Source organism: Nuphar pumila, chromosome 17 (assembly GCF_984573655.1).
Source record: "Nuphar pumila chromosome 17, dmNupPumi1.hap1.1, whole genome shotgun sequence".
Lineage (NCBI taxonomy): Eukaryota > Viridiplantae > Streptophyta > Magnoliopsida > Nymphaeales > Nymphaeaceae > Nuphar > Nuphar pumila.
Window position 1 is genome coordinate 22,991,273 of NC_143265.1, and position 27,963 is coordinate 23,019,235.

A 27,963-nucleotide genomic window follows, 5' to 3' on the forward strand; every position below is an offset into this window, starting at 1 on the left:
ACTATCTGGCCTCCCTGATTTGTTCCGGTTCTGAGGATTGTACCAGCAGTTTGCTTTAACATGTCCCCGCTTGTTGCATAGAAAACAAGTAGGAACACGTCCTCCTCGTGGTACATTGCTTGAACCAATACCTCCTCCACCTGGTGTAGGCAGTAATCCTCCTTTGTTCATAGGTGTTCCATTGGGACGAGGGGGAGTAAATAAAACTCCTGTTTGAATAGGGGTATGTGTCATCATCACAGGATGAGCATCATCTTACGCGTGTTCCTGATTTAAACTGACCGCATATTGCAAAAGCTTAGATTGAAGATCATCAAAACATGGAAGGATTGAGACAACCTGGAGTGCCGTGCAAAACATGCGATATTCAGGTCCAAGACTACCTAATACCTGTTGTACCATATCCTTATCTGATACAAGACTTCCAATGGCAGATAACTGATCTGTAATCACCCTGACATCCCCCATGAACTCTGTAATAGATTTGTTTCCTTTTCGCATGGATTGGAATTGCCACTTGAGTTGCAAAGCTCGAGATTCAGAAACCTGAGAAAAGGAATGAGCTAGTCCATTCCACAACTCGGCAGCAGATTGATCATCAGAAATAGTTTGTAAAACACGATCAGAAAGTGTGGAAGTTATGTAAGCAACTAATGTCTGATCCCGTGTTACCCATATGTCATAAGCAGGATTGGTGGTTCGAAGTTGACTCACCTTCCCATCTTCACCTGTTATTTCTTGCATGATATGTGTAGGTGGGGCGGGTGATCGCCCATCTAGATGCCCATAAAGACTATGACTGCGAATAAAAGGCACAATCTGACGCTTTCAAAGTAAGTAGTTATCATGGGATAACTTGTGGGTCATGAGGTGAGTAAGAAAACTAGGGTTCAACTTGGAATCTATGGATTATATGAAGAATGAGATGCCAACTGTACTAACAGTGTATTGAGGGAAAAACAACAATGCTGTGTGCTGAAAATAATATCAGCACACACGTTACACAAAAGAGTAGTGACGTGCGAACCAGAAAAATATTGAATGTCGACTGTACTAACAGTGTATTGAGGGAAAAACAACAATGCTGTGTGCTGAAAATAATATCAGCACACACGTTACACAGATTGAACAAAAATATTTTGGGGAGAAAAACAAAGATTCGGCAGACTGAAACCGAATATTAAGACGTGCGTACCAGAAAAATATTGAAAATGAAAAGAATCGAAAGAGAAACTAGAATGACGTGAAAGAGGATTAAGGAAAAGAGAAAGAAATAAATCTGATTAAGGAAAAGAGACAGAAATAAATCCTACGTCCTTTAGAAGCACGTGCTGGTCCTTATAGGCCTTCTAGATGATTGATTTCCGCGCCTGTGCTCTGATACCATGTCAGAAATATCAACCTGCAAGAGTTAAAGATGAGGTAAAGAGAGAAGAGAGAGAAGAGGGGAGTCGGCGGCAATAGGGTTTTCCCTTTTCTCTTGTTATTTATAAGTGTTGTACAGGGTATAACATTACACAAGTAATACACTTAAATTACAAATATGCCACCACCCACACATCCTGAGATGGATCCTTGGAATGTGGTGCTGGTCAGATCCATGATCCAAACTAATAACTTCAACTCTTTCTTATAACATCAAATACTATGAAGCGTGAGATATGTTGTGGCAAATGAGTGATGGCTGGACGTAGAAGTTCTTTCTTCTTTGTGAACTTTCTCATCAAATTTAATACCCATGCATGACTATAAATATATCTTGTATTTTTTTTTGCCTTTTCCACTGTATCTTTAAAAATTGATATCTTTTCAATATCTTCTAACATAAGATCCAAGCAATGCGTCGCACATGGTGTTCAAAAATATATTTTTTCTGCTATTAACATATTTTCAGCTGCCACATAATTTGGTGCATTATCTGTAATGAATTGCATCACATTACTTTTACCAACTTCTTCAAATAACTTACACAAATTTCTACCAGTTTTTTTCATGTCGCTAATGTCAACGGACTATAAAAATACTGTCCCAGATGAGCTGGTCACAAGAAAATTAATTAAGTTCCTTCTTTTTTCATCTGTTCAACCATCTGCCATAATGCTATAACCAACCTTTGGCCATTCTTTTTTGAACTCTTTTAAAATTTCGTGAGTACAATCTACCTTATCTTTCAAAATCCACGTTCTGATCTCGTGATAAGAAGGCGGTTTGAATCCTCGCCCATAATTTGCAATAGCTTCTACCATTGCACTAAAATATGGATTGTTGCAAAGATTAAATGATAAGGCATTTGAATAAAAAAATCTTCCAATCACACGACATACATTTTTTTTTTCATCCATTTTGAAAGCAGTGTTTATTGTGGTTTGTCGTGTTTCTTTGTTCACAAAGAGGTCCATATGACCACCTGTGCTTGTTTTTGCATCACTACATGATCCACTGGTTTTTTTGTTTACATTATCGCCTAATCTAAAATAAACACTCCTCCCAATATCCAACTTGTTTTGTTCTTCTTGTTGTTTTTGCTTCTGATCCCTTAGATGATTTTGAAAAAAACTTTTCACAGCAGGTGGAACCGATTCGCACATGCTTACACCATGTTTTGTGCTAGCTAAGTGATGTTTTAACCTATAGATGCCTCATGTAGTCTGTTTATGACAGTAATTGCAAATTACATGTCCTACGAGTTTGGGATCTTTAGTGAGATTTGAAACTTTAGTTCTATGATCTCATCCTATAACTTTTCCCATTGTTCAACTGCAAAAAAAGAATAAATAGACCCAAGAATTATAATGGTTAACTATGATACATTCATACGACATTACCGAACAACCAAATTATCATTTTGAAGCAAGTTTATTAACAACAAAATCATATCCTATAGTTTATTCTTTTTGTCAAACACACGTATCAGATTATTAAGCCTATAATTTTTTTTTTAATGCTAGAAAGGCATATCAAATAGACTTGCAGATTATCATCAGAAAAAACACGCAGATGTAGGGATTTCAACTTTATATATATTTTTTCCTCAATGTCAAATCCGCATATCAAAATTTTTCCCTAAGCTGGTAATGCATATCAGGTGTATTTATAGATTTTCATCAAAAACAAAAACACGTAGTTACTGCAATTTCAACATATTATATCTTTTTCACTGTCAAACACGCGTATCAAAATTTTCCCCAATGCTGGAAATGCATATCAGGTGTATTTGCAGATTTCCAGCAAAAGCAAAAACACGCAGCTGCAATGATCGTATCCATTAACATACAAAAAAATTAACCATCTAATGAAATATAAAACACATACATTTTTTAACGTAACACCAGGTTTATGTACATAAAAGAAAACATAGGACCCCTAGCAGAAACACGATGGAATGTATTTGGCATAGAATCATCCTGACAAAAATAAATAAAATCATGCCTCATAGCAAAGTGCGCAGGTTTCTAATATTTTGTTTTTCTTTTAGTTTTAGATGCATATTGAGAATGTCGAGCACATTCAGAGGTGTATTGAAAATGCAGAACACCTTTAGATGTGTATTGAAAACGCAAAACATACTTGGAAGCATCTTGAAAACGCAGAGTAGAGCGCATTCGCGAGAGATGAGAGAAGAGATAAGAAGAAGAAGAGGAGAACGAGAGAGCAAAAAAAATCCATACCTGTTTCGGGGCTCCACCACGTGAGAGAGAATGTTGTGAGCCTGAGAGCCATGAGGGAGAGAAGGCTGCCGTGAGGGAGAGAAGGCTGTGAGAAAAAAACAGAGATTGGGGTTGAGAAAAAAAATAAAAACACATAAAAGGGTCGGTAGGGCGTGTACGCCTCAGTCCAAGGTGCGTATCCTGTGTTGACATGACACAACACTGGGGCACACCAGAACACTTCATGGACACAGTCACATCAGTGTCAGACACATTCAACATTATGTCATTACCTTAATCTAATTTTGATTACTCATTTTGAATTCAATTGCATTTTTTTCTTAAAAATTTATCAACTACACTACATTTCAATTTCAACATAGTTTTATTGGTCGATATTTTTAGTTGTAGTGGTTTAGAATTGCTGTTCAAGTTTGCAGTTGAGATGTATTCATGTTGTATTGCTTTAGGTTATGCACACACACACACATCTGTGTGTGTGTGTGTGTGCGGATGTGTCCCTATGTCCTAATTCTTGAAAATTGCTTCACATTGTGTCCCTTCCATGCATCAGTGTCCATGAGACAGTTTACCATTAGAGTTATCCAGTTAATAATATTGTTGAATCCAAGGCAATAAGCATTAAGAATTTACTTGTAATCTTGAATCACCAATACATGCAGTTCTGAAGATTGTTTTGGTTTTCAGTGCCGATTTCAGAGTGAAAAGATTGATAGAAAGATTGTTTAGGTCAGTCGGGTTTGATTGCTGTGGATCTTTTCTGTTTTGTAATGCAAGGATTAACACAGAAATCACACAGAATCCAAACCCTTTAACATAGCTAGAGGATTTTCTGTTTGCGTGAATGTATCAGAGGAGCCAACTTGAAACTTGGAACTCTCTGGTTGTAGGGTCGGGTTCTGTAAACTACTATAATAATCAAAGTTGAGAACTCAAAGTTCTAGATGTGTAAGCTGTCCCTGTGTCCTAATCCTTGAAAATTACTGTCATTCCAAGCGTACCCGCATTAATGTCCTGTTCCCGCATCCATATCTATGTGAGATAGCTTACCACTAGAGTCCAGTTAATAATATCGTTGAATCCAAATCTAAGGCAATTAGTACTAGGAATTTACTTATAATCTCACCGGTAGTTTCTGTAGATTTTTTTCATTTTCAGTGCTGATTTCAGAGCGAAAGCAATTGACGAACAGGCTGTTCAGACCAAGGTTGCCAAACTAGGAAAGCGGAAGTGAGAAGCGAGGCATTTTAAAATTTATAGGAAGCGGGAAGTGAAGTATTAATTTTAAAGCGAAATATGAATAAAAACTGAAGCAACATGGTAACTGAATAGGAATCGAACAAGAAACAAATAAAAACAAAAATAAAATTGATCATTCTTATATTCCATGATTTTTCAGTAGGAGTTAAATTTTTATTAAAGTCTAACAATGATGGTTACCAATTTCGAAAAAGTACATGGGAGGTGAGTGGAAGCGTGAGACAAAATGCATGAAAAGAAATGTGAGAAAAGCATATAGGAAGCATAAACCATGCGTGTGGGAAGCATAGAAGCAGCGTGGGAGAATCAAGATTCCCATAAAGTTTCGGAAGCGAGGAGTATTGCGCTTCGGAAGTGCACTTTCCACCTACCTAAGAAGCTTCCCGTAACTTTGGTTTAGACCAGTTGGTTTAATTGTTGTGGGGACTTTTCTGCTTTGTAATGCAAGGATGAGCATAAAAATCACACAAAATCTAAAGTTTTGAGCAAGGTAAGTATCATATCGTTACCCGTATCGGTCGGGCCGAAAAAAGATACGTATCAACAACAACAATAACAACAACAACTACGCCTTCATCCCAAAATAATTGGGGTCGGCGATATAAACCAAATAAGAAAATCATTCTGGGTCTTCCAAATGAATCCTTCTCCTCCAATAATTTCTATCCAAAGTCATGTCGTCGGTGAGGTTCAAAGCATTCATATCATTTCCTATCATTTCCATCCAAGTCTTCTTAGGCCTACCCCGACCTCTTTTAACTAGTATATTTTCCCATTTCTCCATCCTTCTAACTGGAGCATCATTAGGCCTTCGCCGAATATGTCCAAACCACCGTAAACGATTCTCTCTCATCTTATTTTCAATGGATGCAACGCCTACCTTCTTACGTATCTCCTCGTTTCGAATCTTATCTTTTATTGTATTTCCACACATCCATCGAAGCATACGCATCTCAGCTACACTCATTTTTTGAATATGATGTCTCTTGGCAGCCCAACATTTCGTACCATATAGTAAAGCGGGCCTAATTGTCGTCCTATAAAACTTTCCCTTCAACCGCAATGGCATTCTACGATCGCACAACACTTTAGTTGCACTTTTCCATTTCATCCACCCAACCTTTATCCTATGATTTACATCTCTATCAATTTCTCCATCCTTTTGAATGATAGATCCCAAATATTCGAAACAGTCATCCACCGGTATTTCTTGCTCACCAAGCTTCACTACACTCCCATCACTACTTCGTTGCTTACTAAACCGACATTCCATATATTCTGTCTTACTCTTACTCAACTTAAAACCTCTTGCTTCTAATGTCTGTCTCCATAATTCTAACTTAGCATTAACCCCAGCTCTAGACTCATCAATCAAAACAATATCATCAGCAAACAACATACATCATGGCATATGTCGTAAAAAATCGTAATTTTTTAACAAAAATCATAAAAAATTAGCAAAAATTCTAAAAAAATCATAACACATGCAACAATAATGAATTGCACAAAATATAACCATAAAATCACATATGAAACATTTATGACTCTATGAGCTACTTAAGACATCAGCAAACATTAACTATCTCACAAGAACAATGTAAAATATTAAATATCTTGCAATTAAGAACATGCCACAAGACTCATACTTTCATATTATTTAATCAAAAACAAAATAACAAAGTTTACGAACACTTCAGTGTTAACCTAGTTTTTTGAAAATATAATCTCAATCATCATCAACATCATCATTATCTTCTCTTCCTTCTCCTTCTTCGACATCCACATTGTCTCCAATATACGTGGACTCTTTATCATCTACCTCGTGTGCTCTTTTCACATTGATTCACTAAATATCCTCTTCATTCAAATTGACTGCTTCTTCTTCAACCCATGCATCAAAATGTTTCAAAATGATGAGATCAAATTGCTCTTTGTTCCTCCTTAATGATAACTTTTCCATTTGCCTAAAAAGCTGACATGAAAAAATTAAAATTAGTTGGGTTTTGTATGATATAAAAAACTTTAAATAAACACATGAAAATGATAAATAAACTTTGTAATTTTATATACTTTTGCCTCAGTCGGAAGTTATCGCGAACATAGACGAGGTCATTGAGATTTTTGTGCTCTAATCTATTTCTTCTTTTTGTATGGATTTGTTCAAAGACGCTCCAGTTTATCTCGTATCCACTTGCACTACATGTCTGACTAAGAATGCGAATGATAAAAGTTCTCAAATTTGGAACATCACCTCAAAACCTGGTCCATCACATGTTTGAAAAAAAATGAGAAATCAATAAGATAATAACAGATACAATCATAAAAAACATCATAACTAAATAATAATATGAAATTAGAATTGAAATAGACAAAATAAATTACCTGGATGCATCGTGACACGGTTTCGCACTGCTGCAGGTCTTTTCATATTATATAATGCATTATTATAAATTTTCATTTCTTTATGAATTTGATCTTGAATGCAATAATTAGGGATCAACCTTTCGATGCAATTCAAAAGTCTCTTGTTGACTTCCCTATCCATTTTAACCGTAGGAGAGTATCTAAATACAAGATTTAAATAATATGCTGCAACATGAAGAGGTTGATGAAGTTGTCCAGTATACTTATGATCAATGATGTTTTATATAGGCACGCACAATTTTTTCTTCGCATTTAAATTCTCTAATGACCTCTTTTGCCTTATCTATGACTTCATAGAGATAACCCATGGCCAGTCTGTCTTTATTGTCAAACAATCAAATCACCTTCACCAAAGGTAAAGTAATTTTCAACTTCATGCATAAATCCTAGAATTCACTTCTGAATACAATATCTACAATTGCTCTTGAATTTCTTTTTTGTTTATGGGGATATGCATTCCACTCACCTGATGAAAATATTTTTTTTAATGTAGTTTTATTATTTACTAAACTTTGCATTGTCAAAAAATTCGTATCAAATCTAGTAACTTCTCTAAGAATCAACAAAACACCACTAGTGTACTTTCTTATTAGGTTCAAAATCCATGCATGATTGTAAATAAATTTAGTAATTTCTTGGCAGCAGTCAACTGTGTGGTTTAACTCATCAATGATGCCGATGTCCTTGTTGAAACATACTAAGAAGAGAGAAGGCTAGGGTTAGAGGAGATACAACAAACCAAATAAGAGAGCAAACAGTCTTCTCTCTAATTATTGTGAATAAAAGCTCTAAATACAATACAGGGGTCGATCCCCTTTAGACCTGAAAAAGAAAAGAACAAAAAGACTAGTATACCCCTTCATTATTCGGTATGTACATATAATCCTAATAAGTTACTTTATATAACTCTATGATACAATATAGTATATTGACTTTCAATACTCACCTTTTGGAAGAATGTAAATGAATCATTCCAAGTTTGGAAAGGAAATAACTGAAATGCAAAGGGAAAAGACTTTTTGTGAACACATTTGCAATTTGATTCTTTGAGATGACATGCTCCAAAGCTATAATCCCATCTTCATAAGCCCTTCTTGTATAATGGCAGTCTATTTTAATATGCTTAGTGCGCTCTTGAAACTCTGGATTCTTTGCAATATGAATAGAACTCATATTGTCACAATATAACCGAGTTTTCTTTTCACATGGAATTCCCAATTCCTTTAATAACTATTGAATCCAAATAATCTAAGCCACAACTTGAGCCATTGCTCTGTATTCGGCTTCTACAGTGGACAATGCAACTCTTTGTTGCTTCTTGATCTTCCACGAGATCAAAGAGCTTCCAAGAAAAACACAAAACCCTGTAGTGGAAAGTCGATCTCTAGTAGAGCCTCTAAAATCAATATCACAAAAGGCTCTCAACTCTTTGTCAGACAAAGACGAGAAAAAATGCCATAGTGCATATAATCTCTAACATACCTGATGATCTTGAGTACGGCTGCCAAGTGAACCGACTTGGGATCATTCATAAATTGACTCACTACATAAACTACATGAATTATATCTGGTCTGGATATAGTCAAATATTTAAGGCTCCTCACTAACTGTCTGTTGTCTGTATACTATAGGATCCTCTAGCTCAACACAATCCGTTGCCTTCATCTTCAAGTTTGCCTCTAGAGGAGACTTATTTGGAGTTATCTGTCAATATTGCTTTCACAACCAAATCTGTAGCATACTTATGTTGGGACAAGTACAAACCCCTAGGGGAGTAGGCTATCTCAAGCCCAAGAAAATACTTCAAACGCTTCAAGTCTTTCATCTCAAACATATTGGTCAGTTTCTTTTTGGTCTCTTGATTTTTCTTTATATCATCTCCAGTGAGAACCATATCATCTACATAAAGAAGCAATATTCATCTTTCAAGATTGGAGGAAGACAAACAATGTAGGATCTGCTCAAAATCAAGTGACCTCACTGCTGAATTGAATTTCTCAAACCAAGCTCGAGGTGCTTGTTGGATACCATATAGAGCCCTACAAAGCCTTCACGCTCTGTTTTTCAGATCTGAGTAACCTTGAGGTAATTCCATATACACTTCTTGTAAATCCTCGTTCAAGAATGCATTATTGACATCTAACTGCCAAAGATCCCACTGCTGCACGGCAGCTACTGCTATCAGTGTACGAATTGTGGTCATATGAGCCACAAGAGCAAAAGTTTCTGCAAAATCAATTTCAAAACGCTGACTATACCCCTTAGCTACCAATCTGGTTTTATACCTTTTCACTAACCCATCTGCTCTTTTCTCTACCTTATACACTCATTTGCTGCCAATAATATATTTTTTTGGAGATTTTGCTACCTTTCATGTCTGCATTCTTTCGAGTGCATTCATTTCATCAACCATAGCTCTTTGCTCCTCCTCCTCTCCTACTGCCTCTATATATGACTCAGACTCAACATAGGAATGGATTAAGGTTAAGAAAGTACGATGATGAGGAGCAAAAGACTCATAGGATAGAAAAAGCAACAAAAGTACAGAAGGTCTAGAACCTATGTCACAATGACTCGTCCAACTGGGTGCGGCACCTGGTGCGGTCAACCTGACCTTGGGTGAGGTCAACGCACCCAGGGTCATTTATGTTCAGCTTTTGGACTTTATATATATATATATATAATATTTTTGCCGCACCCTCGCACTTGCACCCGCACCCATGTGACATAGTCTAGAACTTTTATGTACCTGGAAAGACATATAAGAAGAAGATGGTAACTCTAAGTTTTGTTGTTGTTCTCCCGGATCAGTTGTCGTAGGAATGAGATCAAAATTGACCTCTTTATTCTCCTGCTCTTCCATTTGATCAAAAATTGGAATTTCAATCATACTTTCGCGTCTCCTTGAATAGATCTGACCAAACGTATCTTCTCTAGCAAAAAATTGCTCCCCTTGACTCTCCATCTTCTCTGTCCCACCTTTCTTTTCTTCAAAAGGATTAAAAGGACAAGTTAGTTTCATTTTCCAATTTTCTCCATGCTGACTAAAGTAAAGCAAATTCTCCTCAAAAACATGCCTGGATACCCACTCTTTTTCCAATCGGATCATAACACTTATCCTTTCTGCCCTTCAGCAAAACCAAGAATGCAACATTTGGCAGCTTAAGAAGACAACTTATCTATGTATCTGTCAGTCAGTTAACAAAACAAAACATATACAACCAAACACTTTCAACATATCATAGTTTGGAACTTTACCATATAGCTTCTAAAAAGGGGACATGCCTTTAAGTACTCTGGAGGGCATACGATTTATCTGATAAATACTCAGTTAAACTGCATCTACCCAAAACACTTTGGGTACTTCTCTACTAAACAGAAGAGCTCTTGCTGTTTTTAAGATATGCCTATTTTTCCTCTCAGCTACACCATTTTGCTCAAGAGTGTAAAGACAAGACTTTTGATGAATCACATCCCTCTCTTGTAGAAATCTTTCAAACACATAGCTAATATACTCACTGCCAGAGTTAGTACGCAAAGTTTTGATCTTAGCTGCAAATTGATTCTCAACCATGGCATAGAATCTCCTAAAGATTTCAAAAAGGTCACTTCTATTTTTCATAAAATATATCCATGTAAATCTTGTACAATCATATATGAAATTCACAAAATAGGATGATCCTCCTTTCGACACAACAGGAGAAGGACCCCACACATCTGAATGTACCAAATCAAAAGGACTTTCTGATTCCCTATCACTAGACTTGAATGGCAAAGCATGACTCTTGGCTAATCTATAATTCACACAATCTTTAACATGATTTGACACAACTAGTTTGGATTTTTCAGAACTTCCAGACGATACTAAACATTACAACCTAGAGCTGAAAATATGCCCCAGTTTCTGGTGCTACAAAATAGACTCATCCAAAATTGAAGCTCCATATTCGGTTTGAACTTCCTTCTGCTCCTGTTATATCAATCCAATCCAGATATTACATATTTCCTTTTCTATAGCCAATCCCAATCTTTTTTCCTAACAACTGATCATGTACAAAACAACCAACAAAAGAGAAGATGACATTACAATTAAGTTTGGTAATTTGACCCACAAAAATAAGATTCATGGCAAGAGATGGAACATAATACACTTGAAAAAGATTGTGTTTACTACTAGGATAAGAGTCACAAGTAATAAAACCTACTTTTGAAACAAGCATAGAAGAACCATTTGCAGCAGGGAAGACAGTCGGCTATGACAAACTCATGAAGTGTCATATGGCATGAAGCTCTAGAGTCAATTAGCCAACTAGAGGAAGGACCTGCGATACCTGAGAAAACAGTTCCAGAGTAGGAGGCAGGAATGACAGAGGAAGAAGAGCCAACAGCTAACTGAGCAAAAAGATGCAACTGCTGGATATGATGTTGAATTTCTTGCTAAACCTGCTCTAATCTCTGAAGTTGTCCACTACCCATTACTTCACTGTCAACAACTGATGAAAAGCTACCAGACCGTGCCTCTTTGAGAATTACACCCTCACTCTCAGTAAAAGCTGCATATACACCACCCTTCTTTTTTCTGAGAATGGGACAATAATTATTCATATGAGCAAAACCCTTACAGTAGTGACACTGAACAGAACTAAGGTCACATCCTTTATGCCAACTAATGCAGTTGATACCTTGAAAAGGCTCGAAAATGGCTTACCGCAAGCTAAAAAGCCCCAAATCTTGTTCAAATCTTCTCCAAAAAACACAATAACATCAACCAATGCCATCAAGACCTTTCACAAACCACTTCCACACCTGTTTTACACCCAACACTATAACATAGTGAATCTGAACCAAAACAAGGAGATTAAGGCTCAAAAACTTTAAAACACAGGTTACTACCAGCTAGAGCAACCCAAAACTTTGATAGAACTCTCCCAAAACGAAAAACAAGAGCACCAAACCACCACAACAATGTTTCTAGATCAAAAAACACCCACTGATTCACACAAATTGAGCAAAAACTCGAATCTGGTTACAGTTCACCCGCTTTTTGAAAAATCAAAGAAAAACCCATAATAAATCAACTGTACCTCCAATGAAGATGAATTTTACACACAAAACATCTAAAATCATGATATACCTGAAGCTGCCTTCATATGAAAGAAATCCCAAATGTTCATATGACCCGAGCCTTCAAAAATGACGTCAGCAAGGCTTCACAAAGCTTTAAAGTGTATCTCCTCTCACAACCTCAGATAGGCTCTGATACTATGTTGAAACATACTAAGAAGAGGGAAGAAGGCTAGGGTTAGAGGAGATACAACAAACCAAATAAGAGAGCAAAAGGTCTTCCCTTTGATTATCGTGAATAAGAATTCTAACTACAATACAAGGGTCGACCCCCTTTAGACCTGAAAAAGAAAACAACAAAAACACTAGTATACCCCTTCACTATAGGGTATGTACATAAGCCTAATAAGTTACTTTACATAACTCGAAGATACAATATAGTATACTGACTTTCAATAGTCCTCAAGCATGAGGTCCTTGTAATGGGTAGCACACAAGATCCAAAAGAATGACCCATAATTTTTTGCTAATTTTTTACCTGACCTGATACTAGTTATGACATCTACCATGACTTGAAAATGAAATGAATTTGCTGCATTGAAAGAGATGTAGACATCATAGAACCATCTCCCAACTGCGACATTCGCCTGCTCGACTAAATGTTGAATATTCATAGCATTACGAATGTTGGGTTATGCCACAGGGGCAACCATAGGAGGAAAAAAAAACTCATAATAGATCCTCTAGCTTTACCTCCTCTCAAAGAACTCTCCTCTTTCTCTTACTACTACTAGCTCTAGCTACACCTTTTTCCTTTGCTGCAGAACTTCTTGCTTCTGATGTTACGCTAAGGGTTGTAGGATCAGAAGTAGGGAACTCATCTTCGTCATATACATCTTCTCAAGACTGCGCATACCCCATTTCTTCCTTACTCACCTTTTTTTTTTTTGCTTTTTTTTCTCTTAAACCAATGAGTAATTGTTGGCATTGTCATTTCACGACATTCGGCAAATCCCTTGATATGCAGGTCGCAACATTGAGATGTATCCCGATTAAATGATGCTTCAACTAAGAGATACTACCTGAAACAATATGATAGCAATACATGCACTTGATTTTCAAGCGGTTTTCACTCACTGCTTGAGTGCCCCATTGCCATGCCAAATCATTTGATGCCATCTTCCAAAAAAAAACTCAATAAGAAGCAAAGAATAGAGATTTTTTTTACCTTAACCCACTTGAGTGAAAAAATGGTAGAAATGCACTTTTATTTTAGTAAACCGCAAAATCCCTCTCCCTTGCACACAGATCGCCCCCCAAATCATTCTCACGACTCATAGGGTGCATGGATATCCCTATAATGGCCTCTACACAAATTAGAAAGTTAGCCCTCAATTGGCCCTTAAAACCCAAAAAATTAAAAATATTATTCAACCCTTTTTAAAGTGCGCCGAAGGTGTATTATATACATTGTGTAAATACATATGTATATATACATACATGTATTTCTCTCTCTCTCTCTATACATATATATATATATAACTAGGTTAGTTTATTTTTAACTTGTTAGTTCTTATTGAACAAGTCAACAATTGGTTCACTAGTCAATAGAGTCATTGGAGGCTGGTCCAACGACTTTAAATAGAGCCGTTGGACCAGCTCCACCAACTCTGTGAGGCTCCCATATTGTGTATAAATAAGGGATTTAGAGCTGTTGGATGAGCTCCAACGACTCTATGGAGCACCCATATTGTGTATAAATAGGGGATTAATCCCCTCTTCATGTTATGCTTGCATGGATTCCTCTTGAATAAAATTAATATTTTTTATATTGGGAGTGTTTCCCGTGTTTTGTGTGTGAGCCTATTTTGTGTATTTTTGTGGTATTTTTAGTGGATCTTATAGTAGCTCTTTCGTGTATCCACTTTGGTAATTTGGAGAACATTGTTGGAGGTTCTCATTTTTTTACATGGTATCAAAGCTTGGTGATCAAGCCAAATTTGTTTTCGGTGCATTGGGAAGCATGCTACTCAAAATTTAAAAGAGTTGAAGCTGTTTTGCAATTCCTATTGAAGTGCTTGTGAGATTGTGATTGTGTTTCAAGTAAAAGGTTGGTGGTGCTTACTTGGTGGAGGAGTGTGAAAATGTCTTCAAAGAGACAATATGTACAAAGACACTAAATCTTCAATATATAATGTGTGGACAAAAGCACAAAAAGAGAACTTGAAACAAGTATGCACAAAGGCACAACATAAATGAGAACACAAATGCTCAAAGGCATAAAAAAATGGGAAGAATCTTTATTGAAGTGAATAGGAGCTTTGCTAGAAAGCTTAAACAATACAAAGGGGGTTCACCCTTATATGTAATCCACAAGGAGCAAAGGAGGGGCTCCTAACTAGACGTTGGAGCCCCTCCAACGATTAGAAATCTAACTATTGGAGGGGTCCCAAGGTCTATTTGTGGGGCCTCTCAAAAATGAAAAAGAAAAGAAATAAATGAAAAAGAAAAGAAATAAAAATGAAAAAAAAAATAAAAAATAAAAAATAAATAAATTACAAACATATTTAAAAAGATGAATATACGTAAAAGAGAGTGAAAAGACAAAATTGCCCTTATTGTATCGGGTATTACAAAAGGAATATATATATTTTAACATCCCCCCTCAAGCTTACGGTGCGATGATCGAAAGTTTGCCAAGGAGAAAATGGAAGTGCGGTGAACACAGCGTCTTAGTGAAAAAATTAGCTAGTTGATATTTTGATGTCACGTAAGGCAGATCAATGACATTTTTTAGATATTCTTCTCTAACATAGTGGCAGTCCATCTCGATATGCTTCGTGCACTCATGAAAGGTCTGATTCTTTGCAATATATATAGCACTTTTGTTGTCGCAGCATAACTTTGTAGGCCTTTGAACACTAACCCCCATATCTTTCAATAGCTGCCGAATCCAAACAATTTTCATGGTGGTGGTTGCCGCCTCTATAGAAGATATTGATATTTTATGTTATTTCTTGCATCATCATGAAACCAAAGACTCTCCTAAAAAGACACAAAAACCAGCGGTGGAGTAACGGTTATTCGGGTCACCTCCCCAATCTGAGTTAGTATAAGCAATTAAATTTAACTCAGAAGACGAAGATATAAATACTCCCTTATTTATGGATCCCTTCACATATCGGATGATCCGAAGTGCAACACTCATATGGACTGTTGTTGATGCATGTTGAAATTGACTTGCAACATGCACTGCATGTGAGATATCTGACTTGATAATACTAGGATACATTAATGAACCAACAAGTTGCCAATAAGGAGTAGGATTTGCTAGGAAAATCCCATCATCAATCTTCATTTTTGTTCCTACTACTTCAGGAGTATCACAAGTTTTGTCATCTGAAATGCCTGACCTGTCAATGATCTCACAAGAAAGTTTAGTTTGACACAAAAAATACTCCCTGTGAGAATGGGCAACTTTAATGCCCAAGAAATATGTTAGAAAACCCAAGTCCGACATTTCAAATTTTTCGGTTAGAGTAGATTTGATACTTTTGATCCCTATTGTATCATCCCCTGTGATTAACATATCATCAATATATACTAACAAAATTACAATAACTGTATCAGAAATCTTGACAAATAGAGCAGTGTCAGTGTAGCATGAAACAAAACCATTTTCTATCATTACACTGGTAAATCGATCATACCAAGCCTTGGGAGCTTGCTTCAAACCATAGAGAGCTTTTTGCAGACGAAGAACCTTGCCTTAGGTACATTCATACCCGGAGGAACATCTATATAAACTTTTTTATTTAAATGTCCATTTAAGAAAACATTTTTAACGTCCATTTGATTTATGTTTCATTTTTTAATAGATGCAATTGTAATTAGGCACCTAACAGTAACCATACATGCAACCGGGGCAAAGGTTTCATCGTAGTCAATACCATATTCTTGACTATACCCCTTGGCAACAAGACAAACTTTATATCTTTCAAGTGACCCGTCACTCTTGGTTTTAACTTTGAAAACCCACCTATATCCTATAGTTTTATTTCCTTTAGGTAAATATTGAAATTCCTAAGTTTTGGCTTTCCTAAGGGTTCTGAGTCCATTATCCGTTGCCTCTCTCTACTCTATCATTTTATTGGCTTCAAAATATTTAGGTTCTATATAAGAATGAATAGCACTAAGACATGCTCGATATTTAGGCGAGAAAGATTCATAGAAAATAAATCTATTAGGATTTTTCCTGATTCTTTTGCTTCTAGGAGAGTTATTTAATGAGGAAGATTCACTGGATTCATTATACTTTTCAATTTCACTTTTAAAATTACTTTTGTCTCTATGTGTATAAGTAAAGAGATCATTAGATGTTCTCTTTTCTATAGTTGGATCAATAAGTTGATAAGAAGAATGATTGTCTTCAACTATATTTTTTTTCACTAAAGTCATCGAGTTCATCATTGCTAGAGATATCATCTCTAGATAGTAACTCAAACAAGAAAAAATAATCCATATTCTCTTTATGGGATTCATCTTTCTCAAAACCACTAACATTTTCTAAGAAAGTCACATGCCTAGAGACATATAGTTTGTTGTTCTTAACATCATAGCATCTAAATCATTTTTCAGTTTCGGAATATCCAAGAAATGCACAAAGAATGGCTTTTGGTGAGAGTTTGTCATTTTTGTCGGTAAGGGTAAAACATTTACATCAATTTTTTTTTAACCTATTGTAATCAGGTTCTTTTTTATATAGAATTTCAAAAGGTAAAGTTTTGTTTAGATTTTTTGAAGGAAGACGATTTATAAGATAAACGGATATAAGAGCCATCTCTGCCCAAAATCTTTTAGGAATGTTTTGAGAAATGAGTAAGGTTCTAGTTGTTTCAATAATATGCCTATATTTTCTTTCGGCTAGACCATTTTGTTGCGGTGTTTTTGTATAAGATCTTTGATGAACTATTCAAATCATTTGAAAGATACTCTCCTTCAGAATCGGTTCTAAAGATTTTTAAATTATCATTAAATTGATTGTTAATCATCATATAATATGTCTTAAACATTGCAAAGACTTCGTACTTATGTTTAAGAAAGTATATCCAATAAAATCTTGAATAATCATCAACAAGAATAACATAGTAAGCGAATCCTCCTTTAGATATCACGGGTGTCGGTCCCCATACATCCGAGTGCACAAGTTTTAAGGGTTTGTTTGTAAACATAGATCTTTGTTTAAAAGGCAAGCTTCTCATTTTTTCAAGAATGAAATCATTACAAGTGAAATTACTTTTACAACGATCCTTAACAAAATACAAATAAGCTTAACAACATTGTGATGTCCAAGTCTTTTATGCCAAACATTTATATCTTTATGTTGGGCAATATTACAAAAAAAATGTTTTGGACTTTGTAGAAACTCCATATAGTAGAGATCTCCTTTTCTAGAGCCTTCCCTAATCAACTTCTTGGATCAGTGATCCTGTACCCAACATTTATTTGATAAGAACTTAACATCACATCCATGGTCGGAGAGTTGAGAAACCAAAAACAAGTTTAAATTTAATTTTGGTATAAATCTAACTTTTGGAATAAAAAATCTTGTTTTTCAAAATTTTTAATTCCTTTGATTTCAAGAGAAACACCATTAGCGGTTGAAACAAACGATGAAAAAATATTTTTTGAATATTTGGAAAGTGCACAAAAAATTGGACTCATGTGGAAAGAGGCACCCGAATCTAATAGCCAAGAGATCTTACCGGGAGGAGAAGACATAGCGGCACTGGAGATGGATCCTTTGAGTAAGGGTTGAAGAGCCTCCATGATTTGACTTAAGGACAATGCCTCGTTATATGAAGTAGATGGATTATCTTCTCTTTATGGTTGAAATGTAGTAGACATAGCTACTTTCTTCTTCCACTTAGGACAAACCAGCTTAATGTGTCCCGGTTCTTTACAAAAGTGGCAAATGATTTTTTCATACTCCCTCCCTTGATTTCATCTTTTACTTTGTCCTCTTTCTTGCCTTTGATTTTGATCTTTGAAGTGAGGAGGCTTATATGACTTTAAATTGCTTCCGGATCTAGAGATGATATAAGCACCTTCATTTCAACTTTGTAAGAAGGTATGGCAAGAACACTTTGGTTTGATTTACTCATACCCAAATGAGTCTCCTCTCCACTTAATTTGGTAAGAACATCTTCAAGAGGAGTAGAAGTAAAAGAAGATAGGAGAGACCTTATTTGTTCAAATTCGGGCCTAAGCCCATTCAAGAAACTAAAGAACCGATCTTCCTCCAATTGTTTATGGCGAAACTCAATGGTTTCTTCACTCCACTTAGGTTCGAGCATAGCAAGCTCATCCCAAATGGAAGATAATTCGGCAAAATATTCTCTAATGGTCATTTCGCCTTGTTGGAGAGTCAAAGCTCTCTTTTGAATATAATACTTGTGGGATAAGTCTCTTGAGGTATTCTCACACTTGAGACACTTTTTTGAATTTTAAAATATTTGCATTGTTCCTTGTCTCAACCGAAGAAAAAATCCATGATAGGATTTTGTAGTTTTTCATCTCCCGCTCTTCATGTTTTTTTCTATATTCCTCAAGTGCTTTTGTTCTTTCTTCTCCATCATGAATTTTTATTTCTCCTTTTTCAACCATCGTAATCTTTGGCTCCCGTTCCAGTATTGAACCTTGGATATACCCACAAAGTCCCTTTCCTTTGATGTGTGCTTCCATATTTCTAGCCCAAATATGATAGTTTGACCCATTGAGCTTAAAGCCAAGCGAAAAGTGATAATCTTTTTATAACACCCCCGAAATTTCTTAACTTGACAAGTAAAGTTTTCTGAGGAAATTCCCTGAAAGTTTGAACTCTGTTGTTCTGAAAACCCTTCAAAAAGTATTTTCTATTTTGGAAATCAAGTTTTGCAAATCTCAGGCACGTTAGCTCGACAATCCAAACATGACCATGGCGAAAGATAGCAACAGACAACTGAAAAGAGTACTAAATTCTTAATAAAAAGTCACTGTACAAGGAAAATCAACAGGAGGCCCAGCCCCCAGTGAAAACAAAAACCCAAAACTCAAAACCCTGCAACGACAACCAGAAGTCTGGAAGGAAAAGTATAGCCTCGAGCCATGTCGCATGTACCATTGACTGCCTATCACCACTACTCGTCACCTGCCCATAAAATGGGTCAGTCTTGCGAAAAACTAGTAGGAGTGCAAAAAAGAACAAGAACAACTAGCAGTTAAAGCAGCTAAGCATACCATAACAACAACAATGAGAAAAAATATACTGCATAGGGAACTCACCAGTATGCTAGCACGTAATACCACAAGTATGCAAAAACAACAACTGAAGGGTGAGCATGCTTAATTTAGTTATCACTTGTTAACCGGCCATGCAGGTACGTACATGACACAAGAGCCGAAACAATCGAGACAAATCTGAGGGTTTATTATGCTATGTATTTTAAGATACCTCGGTTGACTGACTGAATCCTATCTTAAGGGGACGAGCGGTGGTCGAGAGAGCAAGCCCCCAAAGGCCCAGTATGGATGCATCCAACTTCTACAGAAGTGTTAGGCTATCTAGTGCAACCCCTTTCCCCTAACCTCCGATGACCGGGGAAGCCGAGTCTTTTGCCCTTAAATAGCCATTAATGGCTTGTCCATCGGAGTTGGTACCCTTCGTCCTCTCTCTTGGTGAAGCTAGGTTGAATCGAGCGCGACGAGGGTTTCTTAACCGCCGCCTCATTCTTCATGCTCTGGTCCATTAGACCCAAATGAACATCTTGCTTGTAAAGACGCCTGAGACCCTTTAGGTGTATTTTAAATCAATATTATTGCACGATCGAGGTCTAATCTGCCTCGTAGTACTCATTGCACCGTGCCAACCATATTAGCGTTGCAATAGTACCAAAAACCAAACGTTTGCCCAAGACCTTGGAAACAGCAGCCCTTCGTGCAACGAGGCTCTTGTCTCGAGTTAGGAAAACCAGTATCTCATTTCGTAACTCACTGCAGAGTTCGAACGTTGATACTTGCGCTCTTACGCTAGGCTAAGCTCTGCTGTCGAACCTTGCTAACCCACGGCTGGGTTGAGACTACGACATTAAAAAGAAAAGTGATATATATATATATATATATATATATATATATATATATATATATATATATATGAAATAGCAGAAGCAACAACAAATGAAGTCAACAGGGACCAAGATCGCAAAACCGCGTCCTGGAAGTAAAAGACAAGAAAGAAAAGTGCAAAAAGAGAAGCCTTGACACATATAGCGCAACGACAACGAATAGTAAAGTGCAGAAAGGAAACGGGGTCAGGATCGCGAAACCGTGTCCTGAAAGTAAAAGACAATAAAGAAAGGTACACTAACAGGAAAGCCTTGGCACATATAGCGCGACGGAACGATAAGTAAAGTGTAGGAAAAGTAAAGTGTAGGAAAAGACGTACATATATACTATATGTAAATGTTTTAATTTATTAGTTAAGTCCTTTGTTTTTAGCCGTTCATTGTTCATGTTCCTTTTTATGCAAACCCCTACCTAGAAGGGGTGCGAGGGTCTATATGCTTGCGAGCGTAAATGATCACTGTCTCGGGCCGCGTAGCACGAGAAGGCTCCGTGGTGCAACCTGTAATGCTAAAAAGGTTAATATGCCATAATACCACGAGGAACGGGTCTGGTAAGACCTGCAGTGGTACCAGACCCTAAATACTAGGGTAGGCAGAGAGCTCAGCTCCTTGCACAAGAGGGACAGAGGCAGCAAGGCGGGGTAGGGAGTAGAGGCTCCCTGCCAAACCCACCTTAACAGGAACCAGGGCAGGGGGCATAGCCTCCTGCTGGAAACGAAACAGGAAGAAAGCAGGGGCTTCGCCCCCTACTGAGAAGCCGAAGGAGGCAGGGGGAGCTTCGCCCCCTGTCGGCAAAATATGGGAGGCAGGACCCCCTGCCGGGAAGCAATAGGAGAGCAAGGGGAGCTTCGCCCCCTGCTGGAAAGCACAAGGTAGGGGGGCAAAGTCCCCTGCCGAGTAACACAAGAAGACAGGGGCCTCACCCCCTTGCCAGAAAACGCAAGCCAAGGGGGGGGGGGGGGAAGCTCCCTGTCGAGAAACATAAGAAGGCAGGGGCTCGTCCTCTGCCATAAAACACAAGGCAGGGGGGCGAAGCCCCCTGTCGGAAAACACGAGAAGGCAGGGGCTCACCCCCTGCCGGAAAACACCAGAAGGCAGGGGGCTCGCCCCCTGCCGAAAAACACAAGGCAGGGGGGCGAAACCCCCCTGCCAGAAACCCACCCCTCCTGCCGAGGCCGCAGGTGGAGGGGTTCGCTCCCCCCTCTCGTGCAGGAAAACATGAAGACGAGGGAGAGGGGGACTCACCTGGAGGTCGCCGGCGGAGGCAGATGGCGCCGGACGGAGGTGGATTGCGGGTGTCGGCGAGGAGGAGAGGGAGCCGGAGAAAGAGGGAAATTGGGGGAGTCGAGAGGGGGCAGGAAAGGGGCGTCGGGAAGAGGAGAGGTGACAGGGAGGGGAAAGCATTTGATGCTTCCCCCCTGCTCCATTTATAAGCAACAAAGGGGGCGGGCGCCACTCGGTAGGCCCTTACGACCTACCGATAGCCCTCTTTACGGGGCTCGGATCCGGGTCCAAATTTTTTTTCTGGGTTTTACACTTTTTCTGCCATGGAGAAGTATATGAGAGAGAAAGAAAACTTCAAGAATAGAGGCTCTTACCACAAGGGGTCTTTTAAGCTCACTAGAAGAGATGAATTGCACCTAGAAGTGGATTGCAAGAGCTCTCCATGCCAAAAAAGAAAGATTGAGAAAGTGCACGCTCTGATACCATATGAAAATGTCTTCAAAGAGACAAGTGCGCACAAAGGCACTGAATCTTCAATATATAATGTGCGCACAAAAGCACAAAAAGAAAACTTGAAACAAGTGTGCACAAAGGCACAACACATAAATGAGAACACAAATGCTCAAAGGCATAAAAAAATAAGAAGAATCTTTATTGAAGTGAATAGGAGCTTTACTAGAAAGCTTAAACAATATAAAGGGGGTTCACCCCTATATATAATCCACAAGGAGCAAAGGAGGGGCTCCAAAGTAGACGTTGGAGCCCCTCCAACGGTTAGAAACCTAACCGTTGGAGGGGTCCCAACATCTATTTGTGGGGCCCCTCAAAAATGAAAAAGAAAAGAAATAAAAAATAAAAATAAAAAAATAAATTACAAACATATTCCAAAAGATAAATATGCATAAAAGAGAGTGAAAAGACAAAATTACCCTTATCGTATCGGGTATTACAAAAGGAATATACTTCTTTTATATATACATATATATAGAATATATATACATATTTTAACAGTGTTCGTGCTCTTTCTCGGTGGTGCTTGCTTGGTGGTGGAGTGCTCATGATCTTCACCTTGCTTTCCTTATTTTTCTTCTCTATTCTTTTATTCTTATTCTATCTTCTTTAGCCCTTGTAAAAATGGATGACAATGAAAATGTCACCATAAAACCCATCAAACTCTATGACTCAAATTATGTAACATAGGCTCCAATTATGAAGTACTTAATATGGGCAAAAAGGTTGTGGGGACTTGTGGATGAGACTGATCCAGAACCCGAACTAATTGTTACTAAAATAGAAGGTGAGAAATAAGTACCTCTTACGGAGGTTGAAAAACCCAATGCAATGGCCACCTACAAGAAGAAATGAAAGTAATGGAGAATGGATCCTGAAAAGATTATGCCTTGGCATATTAGTAGTATTGATATTAAGAAGTTCTCTAGTCTTGCTAAATTTGACATGAGATTATCTCAAGAGAATGTATTCTCTTAAAGATATTGCACATGTGTGCAATTTACAAGACAATTCGTACTATGACCCAAGAAGGAAGAAGCATTAGATATTACTTTAGTGAATTATCCGATTTTTGGAATGAGTTGGCTCTTCTTGAGCCTAGATATTATTTTCCCAAAGACATAGAACTCTACCAAAAACAAATAGATGCAGAGCATTTTTATCAAGAAAGAACCTTTGTCTTTGCACGACCTTTTGAGTTAATACATTCAGATGTTTGAGGCCCAACACTTGTTATATCTAAGGGTGAGCTTGCATATTATGTAATTTTTGTTGATGATTTTACTAGACATACTTGGATTTATTTCTTTAAACACAAATATGAAGTCTTCACATTTTTAAATATTTCAAATTTGGTAAAAAATAAATTTAAAAATGATATCTCTATCTTTTGCATTGATTCAGGAGAAATTTTTTTTATCAAAAGAATTTAAAGATTACCTAGATTTAAACAGTATTACACATAAAAAAATCTTGTTCTTACACTCCACAAAAAATGATTTAGCTGAAAGAAAACATATGCATATCATAAAAACGACAACTTTGCTTATTGCAAACCAAGTACCTAAAGATAAGCCACATTAATTGTAATTCATCTCATTAACAGAATGCCATCTGCTTCTTTAAAAAATGTATCACCAATTGAAAAACTTTTCAAACTAATTCCTGATTATTCTAGATTAAGAATCTTTGGGTGCAAATGTTTTGTTTTTAATGATCAGAATGATAATCTTTCTTCTCGTGGTATTCCTTGTATCTTTTTGGGATATGTGAATAACAAAAAAGGCTATAGATGCTTTGATTTTAGAAATAAAAAGTTATATGTTTTAAGAAATGCATCTTTCTTAAAAAAATAAAGGTTTTTTTAAATTGAAAATTTAAGGAAATAACTGAGCATTCTTTCTTGTTGGATCTAATACCAAAGTTTACGATTGTGATGATCCTGATGAAGATCAGGAAGTTAGAAATGATATAGTGAGTAAAGAACAATCTCGTGACAATGAGATTAGAGTAGAGCAACTTCATAAGGATTAAAGTTGTATCTAATATTTCAGGCGTAGTGATTCTGAATATCCATGTGCCCTTGAAAAATACATATATAATGAATATCATATAGAAATATAAACTAGAAGGTTATCTAGAGTATCAAAACCTCCTGGGAAATTTGTGTCTTATGATTCATTTTCACGTAAGTACCAAGCCTACATTGCATTAATACATTCTACATAGAACCCTCTATTCTCAAGCAAAAGAACATTCTGAATGGGTAAAAGCCATGTGAGTAAAGTTAGATGCCTTAGTAAAGGCAAATACTTGGACTATCAAAGATATTCTCCTAGGAAAGAAACCTATAGGTTGTAGATGAGTGTATAAGGTAAAAACCAAGATTGATGGAACTCTTGAACGATGCAAAACTAAATTAGTTGTCAAGGGATATTCTCAAGACTGTGGAATAGATGATGAAGAAACATTTGCTCCAGTTGCTAAGATGATCACTGCTAGAACCTTAGTAGCCCTAGCCTCAGTGAGAAGATGACCAATATATCAGATGGATGTTAAGAATGCATTTCTTAATGAGAATTTTGTTGAAGAAGTTTATATGGAAGCACCACGTGGTATAACTATTCGTAGAGGAAAACTCTTCGATTGGATAAAGTCTTATGGTTTTAAACAAGCATCAAAGGCATGGTAAGACAAGTTTAGTCAAGTTATGCTTGATATTGAGAATCAATCTTGTCTGACTGACACATTTGTTTATTAAGATTTCTGATGTAGGTATTACTATTCGTCTCCTCTATGTGAGCAACATAATTATCACAAGAGAGGATAAACAGGGAGTTGAACATATTTAGAAACTTCTCAAAACACATTTTGAAATGATTTGTTTGGGTTTTTTAAAATATTTTCTTGGTGTTGAAGTTGCTTATTCATGTAGAGGTTATCTGTTGACTCAATTTAAATTTACTCTAGATATTGTTGTCAGGTTTAAAATCTCAAATGATAAGAAGGTTGGCACTCTAAAAGTTGTCAATACTAAAAATGAGAATTGGTGATGGAGAACCACTTGAGAATCCAACACCGAACAAACAACTTATCGGGGCAATTACAAGACCTGATATAGCGCATGCAGTTCAAATAGAAGGTTTTCCTCTCTTCAACTGAAGCAGAATACTGAGCCATGACTACAACTACTATGGAGTTGGTCTGGCTAAGAAGATTACCAGCTGATATGGGCGTCCAAATTAAAAGAGCATCACGTTTTGTGACAATAAAAGTTTCATTTACATTGTCAGCAACCAGACCTTTCATGAACGAACCAAACATATTGAGATGAACTGTCACTATGTATGAGAGGAGTATCAACATGGCACTATTGATCTTCTTTATGTTACCTCAAAATACCAGTTGATAGATTTCTTCACCAAACCTCTCGCTATTTCTAGATTTTACTTTCTCTTAGGCAAACTTTCGATTATCCAACCATAAGTTTGAGGGAGAGTATTATATATATATGTTAAAATTAGGTTAGTTTATTTTTAACTTAGTTCTTATTGAACTAGTCAACAATTGGTTGACTAGTCAATAGTCGTTGGAGGCTGGTCCAACAGCTCTAAAATATAAATAGGGTTTGAATCCCCTCTTCATGTTATGCTTCTTGCATGGATTCCTTTTGAATAAAATTAATATTTTTTATATTTGTGAGTGTTTCTTCTGCGCCCATTGAGTGGGTTTTGTGTGTGCCTATTTTGTGGTTGTTTGTGGTATTTTTGGTGGATCTTATTGCGACTCTTTTGTGTATCCACTTTGGTGATTTGAAAAACATTGTTGGAGGTTTTCATTTCTTTATATATCCTATCGATTTTTTTCACAGTTACGATTCGTATCATATCGTACGATACAATACTGTACTTACAACATTGATTTTGAGGCTGCTAGAGGATTTTCTTTCATGGATGTATGAAAAGAATCAGCTTGTAACTTGGGACTCTCAGCTTGTAGGGTCAAGTTCTGTAAACTTCTAAAATATTCAAAGTTAAGAACTCAAAGTTCTCGTGGGTGGCTGCATCTTGTGGTGTCATCCAAAAAAGAAGAGAAAAGAAAGAAAACTGCATCCTGTGGACGAATTGATTTTGTTGTGTAATGTGTTCTGCTGAGAATGTTTGTATATTTACCTTACCTGGCTTGTTGGTTTCTTAGAGGTTACCTTGCAATGTAGCTGAGCTTGGATAAAGGGTGAGTGGCTTGATGTTGAAGCTGGTTGAGGCTGAACTTGTAGATGCACCGAAGCTCCCTGGGGGTGAAGTTTTCACCTTTGGATATCTTGATGGTGAAGAGATGCATCAAGTTTGATCTCTTCAGGTCTTCTGCAGAGCTGGGAGCTTCCAACTGCTCTCACCATGCTGATTGCAAGTGCAAAAGGATCCTCCCATCGGGGAGATCCAAATGTTTTCATAGGAATTGCTAGGATTAGGTGCCCCATCCTTGATAGAGGTCATATCCTCTTGTTGTGAAATGTTCTAGAGTTTGATGTCACACTGGTGAATCTGGAGCCATATGTTCTAATCAGGGTGACATCTTTTTCCAGTATAGCCATGACTTGTTATAAATCCATAGATTGTCTCTTTGAACTGGGGCCACCCATTTGTTTCAAAATCATCAATGCATATAGCTTCTTTCATAGTTCATGACTCTGGGTCTGACTTAATGGCAATTTTGCAGCATTCAAGAAGGTCCTCAGAGTCTGATTCTTCCAGTTCATCATCTGAGAGCTCTAGCAGTGATGATGACGATGACAAGAGGGAATCAAAGAGAAGAAAATCAAAGTCCAAGAGATCGAAGGAAGAGAGGAAGCACAAGTCAAGAAGCAAGCGCTCTGTCAATGGCAATGAAGAGGATGGTCCTCTACCCCTGTCAAAATTCTTTAATGGTGTACAGAGTGGATGAATCATCTGTTCTTAAAAGCTAGAGCCTTTGTTTTCAGTTGAAACAAGACCTCTCTCGTTTTTTTTGTAGCATGTAGTTTTAGGAGGCTTAAAGTCAACTACAACATTAGCAGTAAGCTTCAGAATCATGTTGTATGTTTTATGATCAATTAAACGTGAAATGTATTGAAGCATATGCTTTCTCAATATCAACATAGTTCGAGTTGACCTTGCTGTTTTTCTCATATTTAATGTAATGTTAAACCTGCCTAGGAACAAGCTCCACTGGCAACCTTCCTGATAGTAAAATCCGAGTTGCAGCTTGGTCCACAGAGGCACTGTTATCATATTTTGATATATGTTAAGGGACACTTTTTCCTTTCCTTAATATGTAGGCTTCTCGGGGCAATTTAAATTTCAGCTTTTTGGTAAGTTCCAACTTTTTTATTCCAGCAAAGTCAACCTATTTATATTTCGTTTTTCATTGTCAAAATATTATAAAAATAAATGTGATGAAGGATTTAAGAAAACTATAGGCCAGAAGGGTACAAAACTAAAATACAAACAATATATAAAGCCATTTTCCTTGAGTTTTGCTGATGAAAACATAAATGTCATGAGAAAAATACTAAAATTTGCGGAAATGAGGCCTTTTAGTCAGGCAGAATAAATCTCAATTCATCCCCTTTAATGTGCGAAAGGCTACCAAAGGAGAGCGTAAATTCAAAG

At 37.0% G+C, this 27,963-nt stretch overlaps 1 protein-coding gene across 2 annotated transcripts in view; it reads left to right on the forward strand.

Moving 5' to 3' along the window:
• The window catches only part of LOC149811795 (stress response protein), a 61,776-nt gene extending 34,297 nt beyond the window's left edge, over window positions 1-27,479 (forward strand). For both annotated transcript variants that reach the window (XM_089992783.1, XM_089992782.1), the window contains exon 5: window positions 27,032-27,479. In XM_089992783.1, the coding sequence (XP_089848909.1) occupies window positions 27,032-27,256 (225 nt within the window). In that variant the 3' untranslated portion in view covers window positions 27,257-27,479. The remainder of the gene's footprint in view (window positions 1-27,031) is intronic.
• Window positions 27,480-27,963: the final 484 nt, after the last annotated feature.